Raw genomic sequence first — 13,253 nt, 5'->3', positions numbered from 1 at the left:
TATATATATATATATTTGTGCCTGGAGTTCAGCTTTACAGTGACATGGTGAAATCCCTAAAGCTGAGGATGGGGTTTGCCAAAACTGTAATAATGAAGTGATGGATTTTTGCTAATCATTGTGTGTCAATTAGCTTAGTTTTGTTAAATATATTCTTGGCAACTGCATTTAAAAAGGAATCAGTGATTGCTAAAACTAAACATGGACATTCTATACTTTTATACAAATTACATCCAGGCTCAACTTTGCTTTGTCTACAGCTAGCTATGCTTCTTAAACCAATTGCTTGACCTGGATTAGCGAAGATTTGCAAAATGGAACAATCAGAGCTATAGGACTATAGGGTCAAATTGGGCACAAGTGGTGCACTAAAATAGGGGCAATTTGGGCAGTAGCCTAAGAATCATACGAGGATCAGACGTCTGTTAGCTAAAATTAGCTGCATAAATATGATCCAAAGAAAATGAGGTTGCAGTGTGTAGTTTGGAGTTCAGCAAACCAGGGGAGATGATTTGCTAATTTGTTGCATTTATATGGGAATATCTAGTATACTAATAAATATACTAATAATGATGTAAATAAATAAGTAGGCTATGAACATTTCATTTGTTGACAGAGCCAATATTGGGTACTGTATATCATGGTCTCCCATGACTTCATCAGTGAGTTCATGACAATTTCAAATTGTCAATGGTGGTCACATACCTGACCAAAACCTTGGAAATAGATCACAGCTGAACTTAAGGAGAACACATTTATGCAGAGTTTTAATGCTTATATGTAAACTGCCTCACCTGTCGGATGTATAATTCAGTTCAGCCAGACTGTGGTCCAGGTGCCCTTCCAGAAAGCATAGCCAGTTTTTGTATCTACAAATCCTGGTCTACCTACTGATTGGATTATGATGGAGCAGCACAACCCTGATGTAGGTCATCTATTTGCACTCCTCCCCAATAAGGCTGTCTATACAGTAGATTAATACCACTGTGCACTGCATTATAGCCTGATTGGCTTGTAGTGTCTCTCTATCCTAGCCTATCAGGGTTATTCACTAAAGCATGAAGAGTTTGGAGAAGGCAGGAGAAGTGAACAATCTAGGCCAAAATAACTGATTTGGAAAAATTCTCCAATTCACTTTCCAGTTCAGCTATGTTGTCCTAGAATATTCACTTTTCCAGCCTTCTCCAAACTCTTCACCCTTTTGTGAAAAAAACCGTATGTGTTGCATTTACCCAGAACATTAAGCCACTTAAACTAGTTGCATTTTAAATGTATATTTTTGTCTGTTTTTAATAAATACAAAACTGCAGCATTTGGTGTTTTATTGGCGGCAGAGTTTTTTTTAGAAATGGTTCAGGGAATGCTTTTGCCTACATTTAGAACATAGTTGTTTAGCCTATTTCATGGTAATTATTTGCAGTTTCCACTTCTCTGTGCTTTAGGTATAACTGCAGGTATCATAATGATTGATTGATTGATTGATTGATTGATTGAAATTACTTTGAATGACCAATGTTAGATATCAGTTGAAGGTGTGTTAATTAGAGATAGATCCCCTCATTAGTATTAATTACCTCAAGTGTTTGACAAACTTTGTAATTCCTGTTATTGTAGGAACTTTAAGCTTTGAGGGGTTTTTGTTTCTTAAGAGCAGGAGGCATTTAAATCAAACCAAAAATTGCTGTGAATTCATATGCCCTAAGACATGTTTCCCATGTACAAAAACTTGAGGTATTCTAAACAAATTTGTAGACTCTTGCTTTCTTTCTCAACAACTGCCAAATACATAATCCAACAAATATATGTAGCGATCAGTGCATGTGTTCTATGTATAAAAATCATGAAAATGTTATACAAATGAAAACAAGCCAGACATCTGCATTGTATTTAGAAACCACGGCTTTGGACACTGTTTTTTATTTTATTAGCTCAGTAAGGAGCCAGCTGATACGGCAATTTCTGCAGAGAACATAAAGTGTGTTATACGTTAATCGCAAACAAAAGACCTTAAGTCTATGTGGGTGGCCTGCGTCACACAACCCTGGTGATTCTCTACAGATATCTTTGATTAACTGGGAATATCGCTAACCTGCCACGTAAATTTAATTACCACAGTGTCAGTATGACTGCATTCATTCCTCAGATTATCAAGATTTATATTATGACAACACTTCTTATCTAAGTTCATGAAGAATATGCCACTACTGCTCAACCACGTGAGTAGTGCTGGCTTATATATACCCCTTTATTACCAGGGCATTTTTTAGCTTTGAGTGCTGTGCCAGTTTAACTGACACTCAGTCATACAATAGTATGTTCAAATGATTTTCATTAAATTTTTTGAGACAAACAGAGCTTTACTTTGGTGGTATTTAATAACGACTGGGTTTGTTTTACTATATAAAGGAATACCTGTTTACCCTACTTTTTACCCTACTTTATGTACTTATCAAACATATCAAATAAATTGCTTATGGGGAAAGCAGGGGGGTTCATACTCACCCATGTATTAAAGAAGAACTCCAGGGATAGTTATTATTAATCCTTGGAGTGGGGCAGCCCCTGCACTGTAAGGATTAAGTGCTCGTTTGTGTCTAGGGAGGAATATAAAAAAGTTATACTCTTCTGATCTTATGAGCCAACTTGCTTTTAGATCTGTCCCTGGAGCCTCTCTCCCCCTCTGCTGCAGTGGTCTAAGGTCCCATACATCATCACATTGCACATTCCTATAGTGTATAGAACGTGAGGACATGGAGGGACATTCCATTGCTACAGTGTAGGAGAAGACAGACTGGAGGGAGTAGTGACTTAATTATCTCCAGGCTCACCCACCCCCTTCCCATTGGTGAGTGTCACTGCGTCTTGGCTATTGAATAACCCTCCCTGTGCAGAAAGCAGCAGGGCCGGTTCCAGAAAACTCTGATGACCATGTGGTTAGTGCTGTGACCTAGCAACAGTTGACAACACGATTTGCCTATTTGTGGCTGAAAATCAAATTATATGTGTGTGTGTGTGTGTGTGTGTGTGTGTGTGTGTATGTTATAAAACACTGCAGTTTTAAGTTTATTGTGAAAATCAGAGGTCTGCTGAGAAACTGAATGCAGTGTATTTCCTTCCTAAAGTAGTTTTGGTATTTCACCTCAGCCAGATCATTGTTCTTCTGTGTCTCTATATAGCTCCTATACACCATAAGGATATTTCTCTTTGATGTCTACATGTAGTTCGGGCCGTGCAAGTTTTCTTCTTCCTAGTTTCGGAAGACCAACTACTTTTTTGTCATTCCTTATGGTCCCTCTAAAGAGGAACCAGTTGCTAACTCCACAATTTATGGGTTAGACAAATCATCATGCGTGCTTATGGTCATAAGCATAAGATTCCACCATTTCCCTCAAAGCACACTGTTTCTCAAATTTACAAGGCTACCACCTGGTCTTCTGTTCTCTAAAGTTTACCAAACGGATGTTCTGACCTGATCTGATATCTGATGCCAGCTTCAGGCATTAGGTCTCTTAGACCCCAATAAGACTGCTTTTAGATGTCACAACCCTTCTGTGTTCGTGATCTACTCCTATTACTGCTTTTCTACAAAACTGAAGCATGCAGCTTTGGTAAGAGTTATACCTGGCTGGCCAACAAGAGACCACATTTCATCATGTTTTAATGACATGACAAAACTTTCACTGCCTTCTTGGTCGTTGCTGTGTGGTGCAGCTTTGCACCTTCCATGTCAGCTACTTGATATTGCTGCCAACAGTGAGCTCATAATTTTTTACACACCTATTAAAAACAATGGCAAACTTCTGCACATGCATTAAGGCATGCTAAAACACAGGTGTGACTGACAACCATAGGCCCCCCCTGCTGCAGAAATGTACTATTCAGTTTGGCTCTCTCTTTCATTTGAGCTTGACAAACCTGTTCTGAATAGTGGTAAAATCATCCGTTCTAATTGCACCTCAGAATCACATATAATAACATACAAATTTGATCATTTATTTATTTGGTTGTTGAATTTGAGTTTAATCATTTTTTTACTTCTTGTCTCTATAAAGGATCCACCAACCTCAGTATCACTTGGACTTCGAATGGAAGAAATGATTTTCAACTTGGCCGATACACACTTATTTTTCAATGATTTGGAAGTGAGTACAGTTTCTTTTGGTTTGTTTGATGTGTTTAGTACTTATGTAGAATAGGAAAAAAAAGGAGTTTGGACTTTTAAGGTACTTCAAGGATCACACAAAACATATTTAGTTTTTATATAAAGTATAACAATTTGTATTTATAAATATATTTAAAACGCATGTTTAAAAAAAAAAGAAAGACAAACAGAATTGCCTAAAAAAGACCATAGGATGTAGCCGCATCCTCCCACATTTTTATCTATTTTATAATACTTGTTGCAATTTGCTGGATATCAGCTTCTTAATTTAATTTGTAGTCCCGTGGGAGGAAAACAGATTTCAACGCGTTTCACAGAGATCCGCTTCTTCAGGAAAAAGGCTACTGTCTTTCTACAAGAAAATCATATTTTTTATTTACAAAGAGTTCATAGTTTTCCTATGCAAATGCATTTGAATATTTAGTACAGTTTGTTTAATTCAATAAACTTACAATAGTCTGTAAAGATGGCTGGATTCACCACTGACCAACACTCAATCATGGGCGCGGACGGGGAGGGATCAATAGAAATGGGGCAGAGAGCAAGACAACCCCCAAGTCAAAGCAGGAAACTACAAAGTGAGAGAGGTTTCAAAAGAGGCCAGATTTTCTATTAACTCTATTCCAGCCTTCAGCAATAAAGGTACATTCCAAAGCTTCTTCAGGCTCAGTCAGTTTTAGAGGGGGCCAGGCCCCACAAATATAAAGTATCTAAGGTATCCAAGAAGCTTTGGAATGTACCTTTATAGCTGAAGGCATATTGTAGGCTCCAATGGTGAGAAATCCCCACCAGTATTAACTGTTGTCCATAAGGTGGAATGAACCAATGATTAGGGTGTACAGCTGCAAGAGAATGTGGCACCTTTATTATGGTCTGAAGGAAGAGTAGAGTTATAACAGTTACAGACACAATATTGGCATGGGGGCTTTTTGCTTTTTTCCCATTTAGTGCTTGAAAATAAATTACTGGTTGTATGTAGTCTATTATATACTGATTAATATGTAAGTTAATGTTTCTCCCCCTCCCTCCATAGCCACAGAATGATGGGCATATTACCCTAACAAACTAATTTCATTATGAAAGACACTTTTTCCTGTACTGTTACAGTAATACAAGAAACAAGCCACATTCAGTTTCGCTGGGGTATAGACAGCTGTTTATTTAAAACCCCGTCGTTAAGCAAGCTTGTGGCAGGGCTGCCAACAGGCATTAATCATCGGCTTGCTGTTTTGCTGGATTTTGGAAATGTATGTTATTTCAGACAGGAGAAGGAATCTGAAAGGTTTGAATACATCTTCTCCTGATCAAAGTTAATTGGCGGCAATTGGCCTTTAAATATTCCCTGATGTTTCCTCTTTCAAAATCAGGCAAAATGTGCCTTATTTAATGGATGAGCCAAAATCATTAGAAAATGCCAGTATGTGACAGGCTTGCAGTGTGGTTTCTTCAACATCTGTCCCATATTTTGATTTCTTTTCATCTGCCTCAAGAGCAACTCGGCACAGATGAATTGGCAACTTATATTGCAATCAAATTAGGAATTATTCCTATGTCACTAGCATTTCAATTTTTTTTCTACTTTATTTGTCTTGGAAAATACAAACCACTAACTGCTCTCCTGTTATGTGGGCCTGTGTTTCTCTTAATAAGGGTATCTTTGATTAAGTCATTTTATTTTCTGTTTAGCTTTCAATTATTGCACTTAAAGGAATGACCCCAATGTAAATGGCAATTTGGTAAAGGAAAAGTTATATGTCGAGTTAAATTTGTTTTAATGTGGTGAACTTGTCACAAATTATTTAGTAACAAAAGAAGTCTAGTACAGTACATGAAGGCACCTCTGAAAACTTCAGCAGTCAGTCAAATTGCTGCTGCCATTTCACCAACCCAGAAAAAATCAAATCATTTTCTGATTGGTTTCTGTTGGTTATACTTTGTGTTGATAGGATGTCAGTTAGGTCAAGTTAGAAAAAGCGTTGTGTGCTAAATCTGAGCTTTCCTACACTATGCTGAATTTGAGGTCTATGTCAAAGTCTAGGATTGACATTTATAACTGAAAACATAAAATTTTAAAAAGTGCTGAATTAGATCAAATGTAAATTCTAACTTGTCAACAATCAGTAGGCAAATGTGAAGGATATTAACCCAATTAACATCAGAGGTATTTGTTGTTTTTTATTAATTGTTGTGGGTCTGATTAGGTAATGACAGGCAAGTGTGAAATGTCTCCTTTACGTAGGATATACATGGGTAGACCGTTTGTAAAAAAAGATTTTGTTGGAACATTCGATAATACCATCAGAGACTTGGAGATTGTCGTTCGAAGACTTGTTTGATTTTCGTTTCCATTTAACATTTGATTTTGGAAAGAATGGGAGTCTCCCAAACCAATACCACATTCACTGTTAGAATTTCCTTCGATAAAGAAAAAATTTCCGCTATGCTCCTTCTAATTTTTTAATTACTGCAGTCAAAATAAATTATTGATTTGACCCCACCAGCTATTAGAAAGTTGAAAGAACATTCCAAAATCAATCTCCTTCATATGAAGTTCTAACAGTGTATACCCTACTTTACTAGATCTGCCCCACAGTTGCTAATGTGTTATTATGTAGCTAGTTGATAACAGAAATTAACTACATTTTGCTTCTAGACTGTGTGACATCACTGCCTATTTATATAAATTAAGCAGAAAAGTACATATAGATATCAAGACAAAATTAATTATTTTAATAATTAATGAAAATAATAAAGGTGTTTTAAAACAGGCAATGTTAAAAAAAAGTGATGGTATCATCTTAAGAAATACAAAGACACACCAAACTTTTTTAACCACTTCTGTTACTGTCAAGTACAAAAACATTATCTATGGCTGCTAACGCTTAATGGCACCCATAAACACAAAATAACTTTCATTTGATTCTGATGATTTCAAGCAGATCAGACAACAAATAATATGTCTATTAGTGCCAAGCACCCCCTCCTTTCCCCAACTGATGATTCACTATTTGTAAAAATAATCTTTCAGCAGTCAGATTGTGTCTGCACAACTTGTGTCTGACTTTGGACTAGGCTGGGCACACACCTTACAACCATCGCAAGACTTTTGTCTTGCGATGGTTGTAAGGTACTTAAAAAAACGTACGATCTGCCTATCTTGCATAGGCAGATCGTACTTGCGATGATCGCAAGCCACGCCCCCTGAGGGTCGGGCTTCCGATGACCGCAATGCCGAACGGGCAGTGTGCGCTTGCGCACACCGGCCCGTACGGCTTTAATCGTACGGACATGCCACAAACCCGCCGAACATCGTACATGTCCGTAAGTTAAAGTTAAAACATGTCGTACATGTCCGTAAGTTAAAAGTCGTGCGACCTTACAGTAGTAGAGGTCGCATGGCTTCCACACACCTTACGATAATCGTACGATCGCGGGATTTCCCGCAATTATCGTACGATTATCATAAGGTGTGTGGGGACCTTTAGACTGATGGTCTGCTGAATTCCATATTTATATGGCTGAGCTTGCCTTAGAGACTACTAAAAGCTAAACAACTATTAATAAAGACAAGAGTAAAAGCAGGACTGCAAGAGCCAGAGCTCACCAAAAAAAATGTGAAATGCAGAAGTTGATCAGTTTTTTGTAGAAGACAGCCAGCCATACCTTCTTGGCTGACATTCGAAGCTTACTTCAATGCCTGTGTTCATTGAAAGCCACATATCCTGTAGGATTCAAGGAATCCTCTGATTAGGAGCAACTGAGTCAAGTCTCCTGTATTTAGTGAAAATAGCTCCTCTAGCTAGTTAATGTCTGTTATTATGAATGAAAAAGCAGGTCACCAGCACTCAAATTATTTAAATAGATCTGTCCTTTTTAATGGACAATTATGTCACGACAATCAACAAAAGCCGATGTTTCGGGGCCGCTTAAAAAGGACATATCTATTTAAATAATTTGAGTGCTGGTGACCTGCTTTTTCATTTTGTACTTTGCACGGTGCCATCCGTTGTAGTCACTACAAGCACCATCATTCTTACTGGCCGGGATTGCTGTAAGGTGTGCGGAGAGCACCCTCATCAACTGAAACCTGTTATTATGAATGGACATGGTGGAAAATAAAGTTGAATGATGATACGTATTATATACAGTATATGTGTCTGTTGTCTCCAGTAAGGGCCCTGAACATTTGGATCTGGATTTGAGATTAGCAACTTCTTTTAACTATTGTACCATTTATGGATTCTTTTCAGTAATACAAGTACAATAAGGTGACACCTTTCATTTTTTTATGAGAGATAGGAACATGTGGCACTGTTTAGCAGTGTTAATCTTTTATAGTTCTTTCCTCTAATAAGCCAACTGCTGCTGCCTTGCTGAAATGCAGCCTTTTCTTTGTCACCACCAACATAATAAATGCATCAATGGAACATCTTGCTAATGATTTACATGCCCATTTCAGCAGCTAATGGGATTTTCTAACATTCAACAAAGATAAACAGGTAAAAGAAAATAAAACACATAGTGATGAAAACCATATAAACATACGGCAAACTTTACAAAGTTTAATATAATAAATTTTACAGCTGACTTTGACCAGCTGGTGATCTCTTCTTTTTTGTATTCACTTGTGATTAAGGTCACTTTTTCTGAATGAGAAAGAGGCCTATGAATGTAAAACACACATTTTCTTCATATAAACAAGCTATTTAAAGTAATAAACTATTCCATACCATGACTTCACTGTTCACATGACTGATTTTATGGTATTTCACGTTGTATTAACATTTGCTGTATAGCTGAGTATAACCTATTTTTTATGATATCACCCATGGCAAGCTGGCTGCAGTATTATCTTTCCATTTGGAAAGATAATACTGAATAATACTATATTGAAAGATAGTCCAGTAACATATATGTCTATTTGTTCTCAGTTCTATATCAACTGACTTTAGCTGCAAAATGTTTTCTGACACATTTGAAAATTGTATTCACAGCTTTATTGTTTAAGTCAGCTTATATATCAAGTATATCAACTATATCAGTTTTTTTAAGCCTGTGTGTGTATAATTGTAGTTTTAGGAACTGATGACAGTTAAAGTATGTTCAAATCAAACACGTGCTAAGGAAGCGGGGCGCAAAGAATTCCACTTGACAGTCTATTTATCTTTTTTTCTGCCCAAAATTTAGACAACTTTCACCCAAGATTCACCTTTTTATGTAAGGTTCCATTCAAACATGGGTGAACCTTGGGTAAACGTTGTGTGAACCTTGAGTGAAAACATTGATAAATAGACCCCTAGATGTTTTATGCAGTCACAGCATTTGTGAGCCTATGAACAAAGCTATTTCTTTAGTATTTAGTATTTTATATTTAGTATTGTAGTATTTAGTATTTTATATCCAAAGCAACACTATTTAAGAAATTACTAAACAGACTTTTATACGTTAGGATAATTATACATTTGTGTGGAATAACCATAACTACAACAATAACCCAAACAATGCTGAATCAGTAAACTGAAACTGTATTTATTGATGGAACCTAGGTCATTGGCCATGGATAGCCTGATAAAAGCAAACAATTGATCTGTTGTCAGCATTCCATGTGACAGTCAGGTTGCAGAGTGAGACCGTGATGAGTACTTCTGAGTTCTGGGTGAAGAAAATGAAAGAAGCCCTCAGCTCAGTCTCAATTCACAAAACTGAACACACGCATAAGAATCCTATTTGCAGACAAGTGAATATAAATTTCAGATCTCATTGAGGATCTTTTGTGAAACTAGGGATAATTATGCTTCTTGTTAAGGCCTCTGCGGAAGGGTGTAATTTTTATACCTTTTATTTTTCCTTTGTCATGATTTACACATTATTTATTACACCTAATGCTATGGACAAAAAAAGGAATACAGAAAAATCCAATATTGTGTGAAATACAACATCCATAGAAACAATGTTCTGGTTACATCCACCATATTAGCATTGTACATGCCTAAATTCAACTTTCTTCAGTAGGCTGATGTATAACAATTGGCCTACTTATTGGACTCACCTACTGTTTTGGCAAACAAGAACTGACGTAAACATAGCCCTTGGATTTTTTTCCTAACTTGCTGCTATGCCACATCAAAGTGCAGTAATACAGATGTGCAAAAGCTGACTTAAAGCTGAGTTCCTTTTATTTCCTCATAAACCTAGACCAGCAACCCAATAACTTGAGCCAAAATCACTCTTCTCACGGCAACACATATAGAATAGGCCACATTTCACACATTTAGCTGGCCTTTCATACACATTCCTGCTTGGTCTAACCTGTGATTTTGTTATTACTTTGTTGTAATAGGACAATTTGTGCTGCTTCTTTTACCAAGCAGATAAGCTGTACTTGGAATGGGACAGATGTTTATAAGTGATTGTAACATTAAAAAGCACTTGCAGAAATCAGTTCCAATGTATTCCAATGTATTTATCATTATGAGACAAAGTGGTTGATTTACTAAAGGCAAATGGGCTTTCACTTTACAAGGGAATGTACACTTTGGAAGGGAATTTTCCCTTAGCTTAGTGAATCTGGTGAAAATTCACATTGCAAAAAAAACTCCATCACATGCAAGAAGAAATAAAACTGTATTTTTGCATGCAAATGATTGGATGATAGAAGTCAGAAGAGCTTCACCACACTCACTAAGCTAAGGGAAAATTCTCTTACAAAAAGGAAATTCCTTTCCAAAGTGATCAGCCTATTTGCCTGTAGTAAATCAACACCCAAAAATGCTTTGAGAAAGGACATATTAGTCCACCTGGGTATTTAAAACATTGAAAGAAATGACTGAGCAGACCCTTATATTTTGGTATATTAATAATAATGATTGATAATGCATTGTTCTGCTTTTCACTGTAGTAGGTCTCGTAGAATACTTCAAAATGTCACACACATTACAAGAGTTGTCTTAAGTAATGTACGTGCCCAGATACAAACGCTGGACTCCTTATCCTGTGTCCTGATATTAATACTCCTCAAAGGCATACATAATAGAGCAATTTATTTATAGATGAAGAGATTTATTCTGTATAGCTATTGGTAATGTTTCACTCTTGTCTGAGGGCTAATATAAGCACATTGTTCAGAATAATAACTATTATTATAATTATTACTTATTAAGAAAGTTATTAATAAAAACATCATCTCTACCCAATAAACAGCATCAGTTAAGTTAAGAAATTAGACTTTACTCCCCGATACAAAGACGTAGCAATTTTGGAAGAGGGTCACTCTTCCTCATGTGTTTGTGAAAGATGGGAATGAGCTTTATTAATTTCTTTGCTGACTTGATGCAACCCAGCAGACCTCACCAATAGGCTAGTACTTCTGTAAACTAGGAAGCCTTAGCACAAGACTTATTATTGTCAAAAAAACATAATAGCATATTTTTGGAAGAAGGAAGAGGTTCAGGACTAGGAATGAGCCGAACACCCCAGTGTTCAGTTCTAATTCGAACTTTCGAACATGGAAAAAGTTCTAATTCGAACTTAGAACTCAATGTAAGTCTATGTGGGTAGAACTCAGAAAATGAAATGTGTCCATTTTGAAGCCTTATATGCAATTTATTTGCCATAAAAAGTGTATGGGGATCCGGGTACTGCCCTGGGGGACATGTATCAATGAAAAAAACACTTTTAACAAATAAAATTTTTAAAGGAGCAGTGATTTAACATCACTTAAAATGAAACATAAAAAATAAAAAATTCCATTAAATATGGTACCTGGGGGGTCCCCTTTCACTGCCTGTTTATGTAATTTAATATATACAGAAGTCTGATATATAGAGCTCTAATATATAGAACTCTAATATATATCTAACTCTGATATAACTCTCTATAAACTCTGCTATAACTATCTATAACTCTCTATAACCCTGCTATAACTCTCTATCTCTCTCAATAAATCTGCTGTCACTAACTCTACCAAAACTCTCTTTCTCTTTATCTCCTACAACACACTACATAGAGCCGCGGTGTCAGCAGCCTGATATAGTGTGCTGCAGGGACTTAGCTGTGAGACATGATTGGGCAGAGTCATCATGACTTTGCCCAATCATGGCTCTAAATGTGTACTGAGCCCTGATTGGCACAGTCTTGCACCTGACCTGTGGTCCGGTGCAAGACTGTAACCAATTACAGTGCATTGTGGGATGTTCTGAACAGACCGCGAACATCCCGCAATGTTCAGCGTTCAGCGAATGTTAGAACAGGCTATGTTCGAGTCGAAGCTGCCACAATACAGACATACAAGTCCTAAATTATGAATAGCGATTGTGCAGCGCTAAATACCCTAATATAACTAATATTAACTGCAAATCTATAAAAAAAATATTTATATACACAACTTAATAATAATAAAGATTGTGCAAAACAAAAAGTGAAAAATAGTGTATCACAGATAGCATATACACTAAATGAATGTGATTAGTGTAACCGAAGACTGGATATATAACCATCCAGATATAAACTTACACAGGGGTCTATTCACAAAGCTGCCGAAGGATCTAGCCGTAGCTTCGGCCGATCCTTCGGCTAGCTTGGGCCCCAGGACCCCTTCGGTTCAGTACAACCGAAGGGGTGCTGTACGGCTATTCACTATAGCCGTACAGCTCCCGAACATAGTCGAGCCGAACGCATATGCATCGGCTCGGCTGAGCCGTGCTGAAAGCCGAAGCTGGCCGAGCGGCTGGCCACTTGCAGAGAGATCAGCGTCCCTGGTTACCAGCTAACCAGGGACACTGATCTCCAAACAGCAAACTCTCCCTGGCGCTCCGGGAGTCTCCTGCTTCCGGCCGCCAAGGAGAGAAACACTGCTGTTTCTTTTTTTTTTTTTAGTCTGACACGGAGCTGTGTCAGAATAGAAAAAAAAATAGTTTTTGCCCATTGGAATGCATTGCTAGATTCCTATTTGCTATTTCAATTTGCAATAGCCAATAGTAAACTAGCATTGTACCCGCCCTCTGCTGCAGTTCTCCATCAGGTCCATCAGCAGAGGGTGCGTACAATGCTAGTTTACTATTGGCTATTGCAAATTGAAATAGCCAATAGGAAT

The 13,253-nt window shown here is 37.2% G+C and overlaps 1 protein-coding gene across 9 annotated transcripts in view; it reads left to right on the top strand.

The window, feature by feature from the left end:
• EYA1 (EYA transcriptional coactivator and phosphatase 1) overlaps window positions 1-13,253 on the top strand; it is a 104,209-nt gene that overhangs the window by 52,951 nt on the left and 38,005 nt on the right. For 8 of the 9 annotated variants that reach the window (XM_018562327.1, XM_018562326.1, XM_018562323.1 and 5 more), the window contains one exon: window positions 4,053-4,142. The exons of the other annotated variant lie outside the window; for it this stretch is intronic. In XM_018562327.1, coding sequence (XP_018417829.1) covers window positions 4,053-4,142 — 90 coding nt within the window. The remainder of the gene's footprint in view (window positions 1-4,052; window positions 4,143-13,253) is intronic. 9 annotated transcript variants of the gene reach the window in all.

Source organism: Nanorana parkeri, unplaced genomic scaffold (genome assembly GCF_000935625.1).
Source record: "Nanorana parkeri isolate BGI_ZX_2015 unplaced genomic scaffold, ASM93562v1 scaffold572, whole genome shotgun sequence".
NCBI lineage: Eukaryota > Metazoa > Chordata > Amphibia > Anura > Dicroglossidae > Nanorana > Nanorana parkeri.
This window is presented reverse-complemented; position numbering and strand designations above follow the sequence as displayed.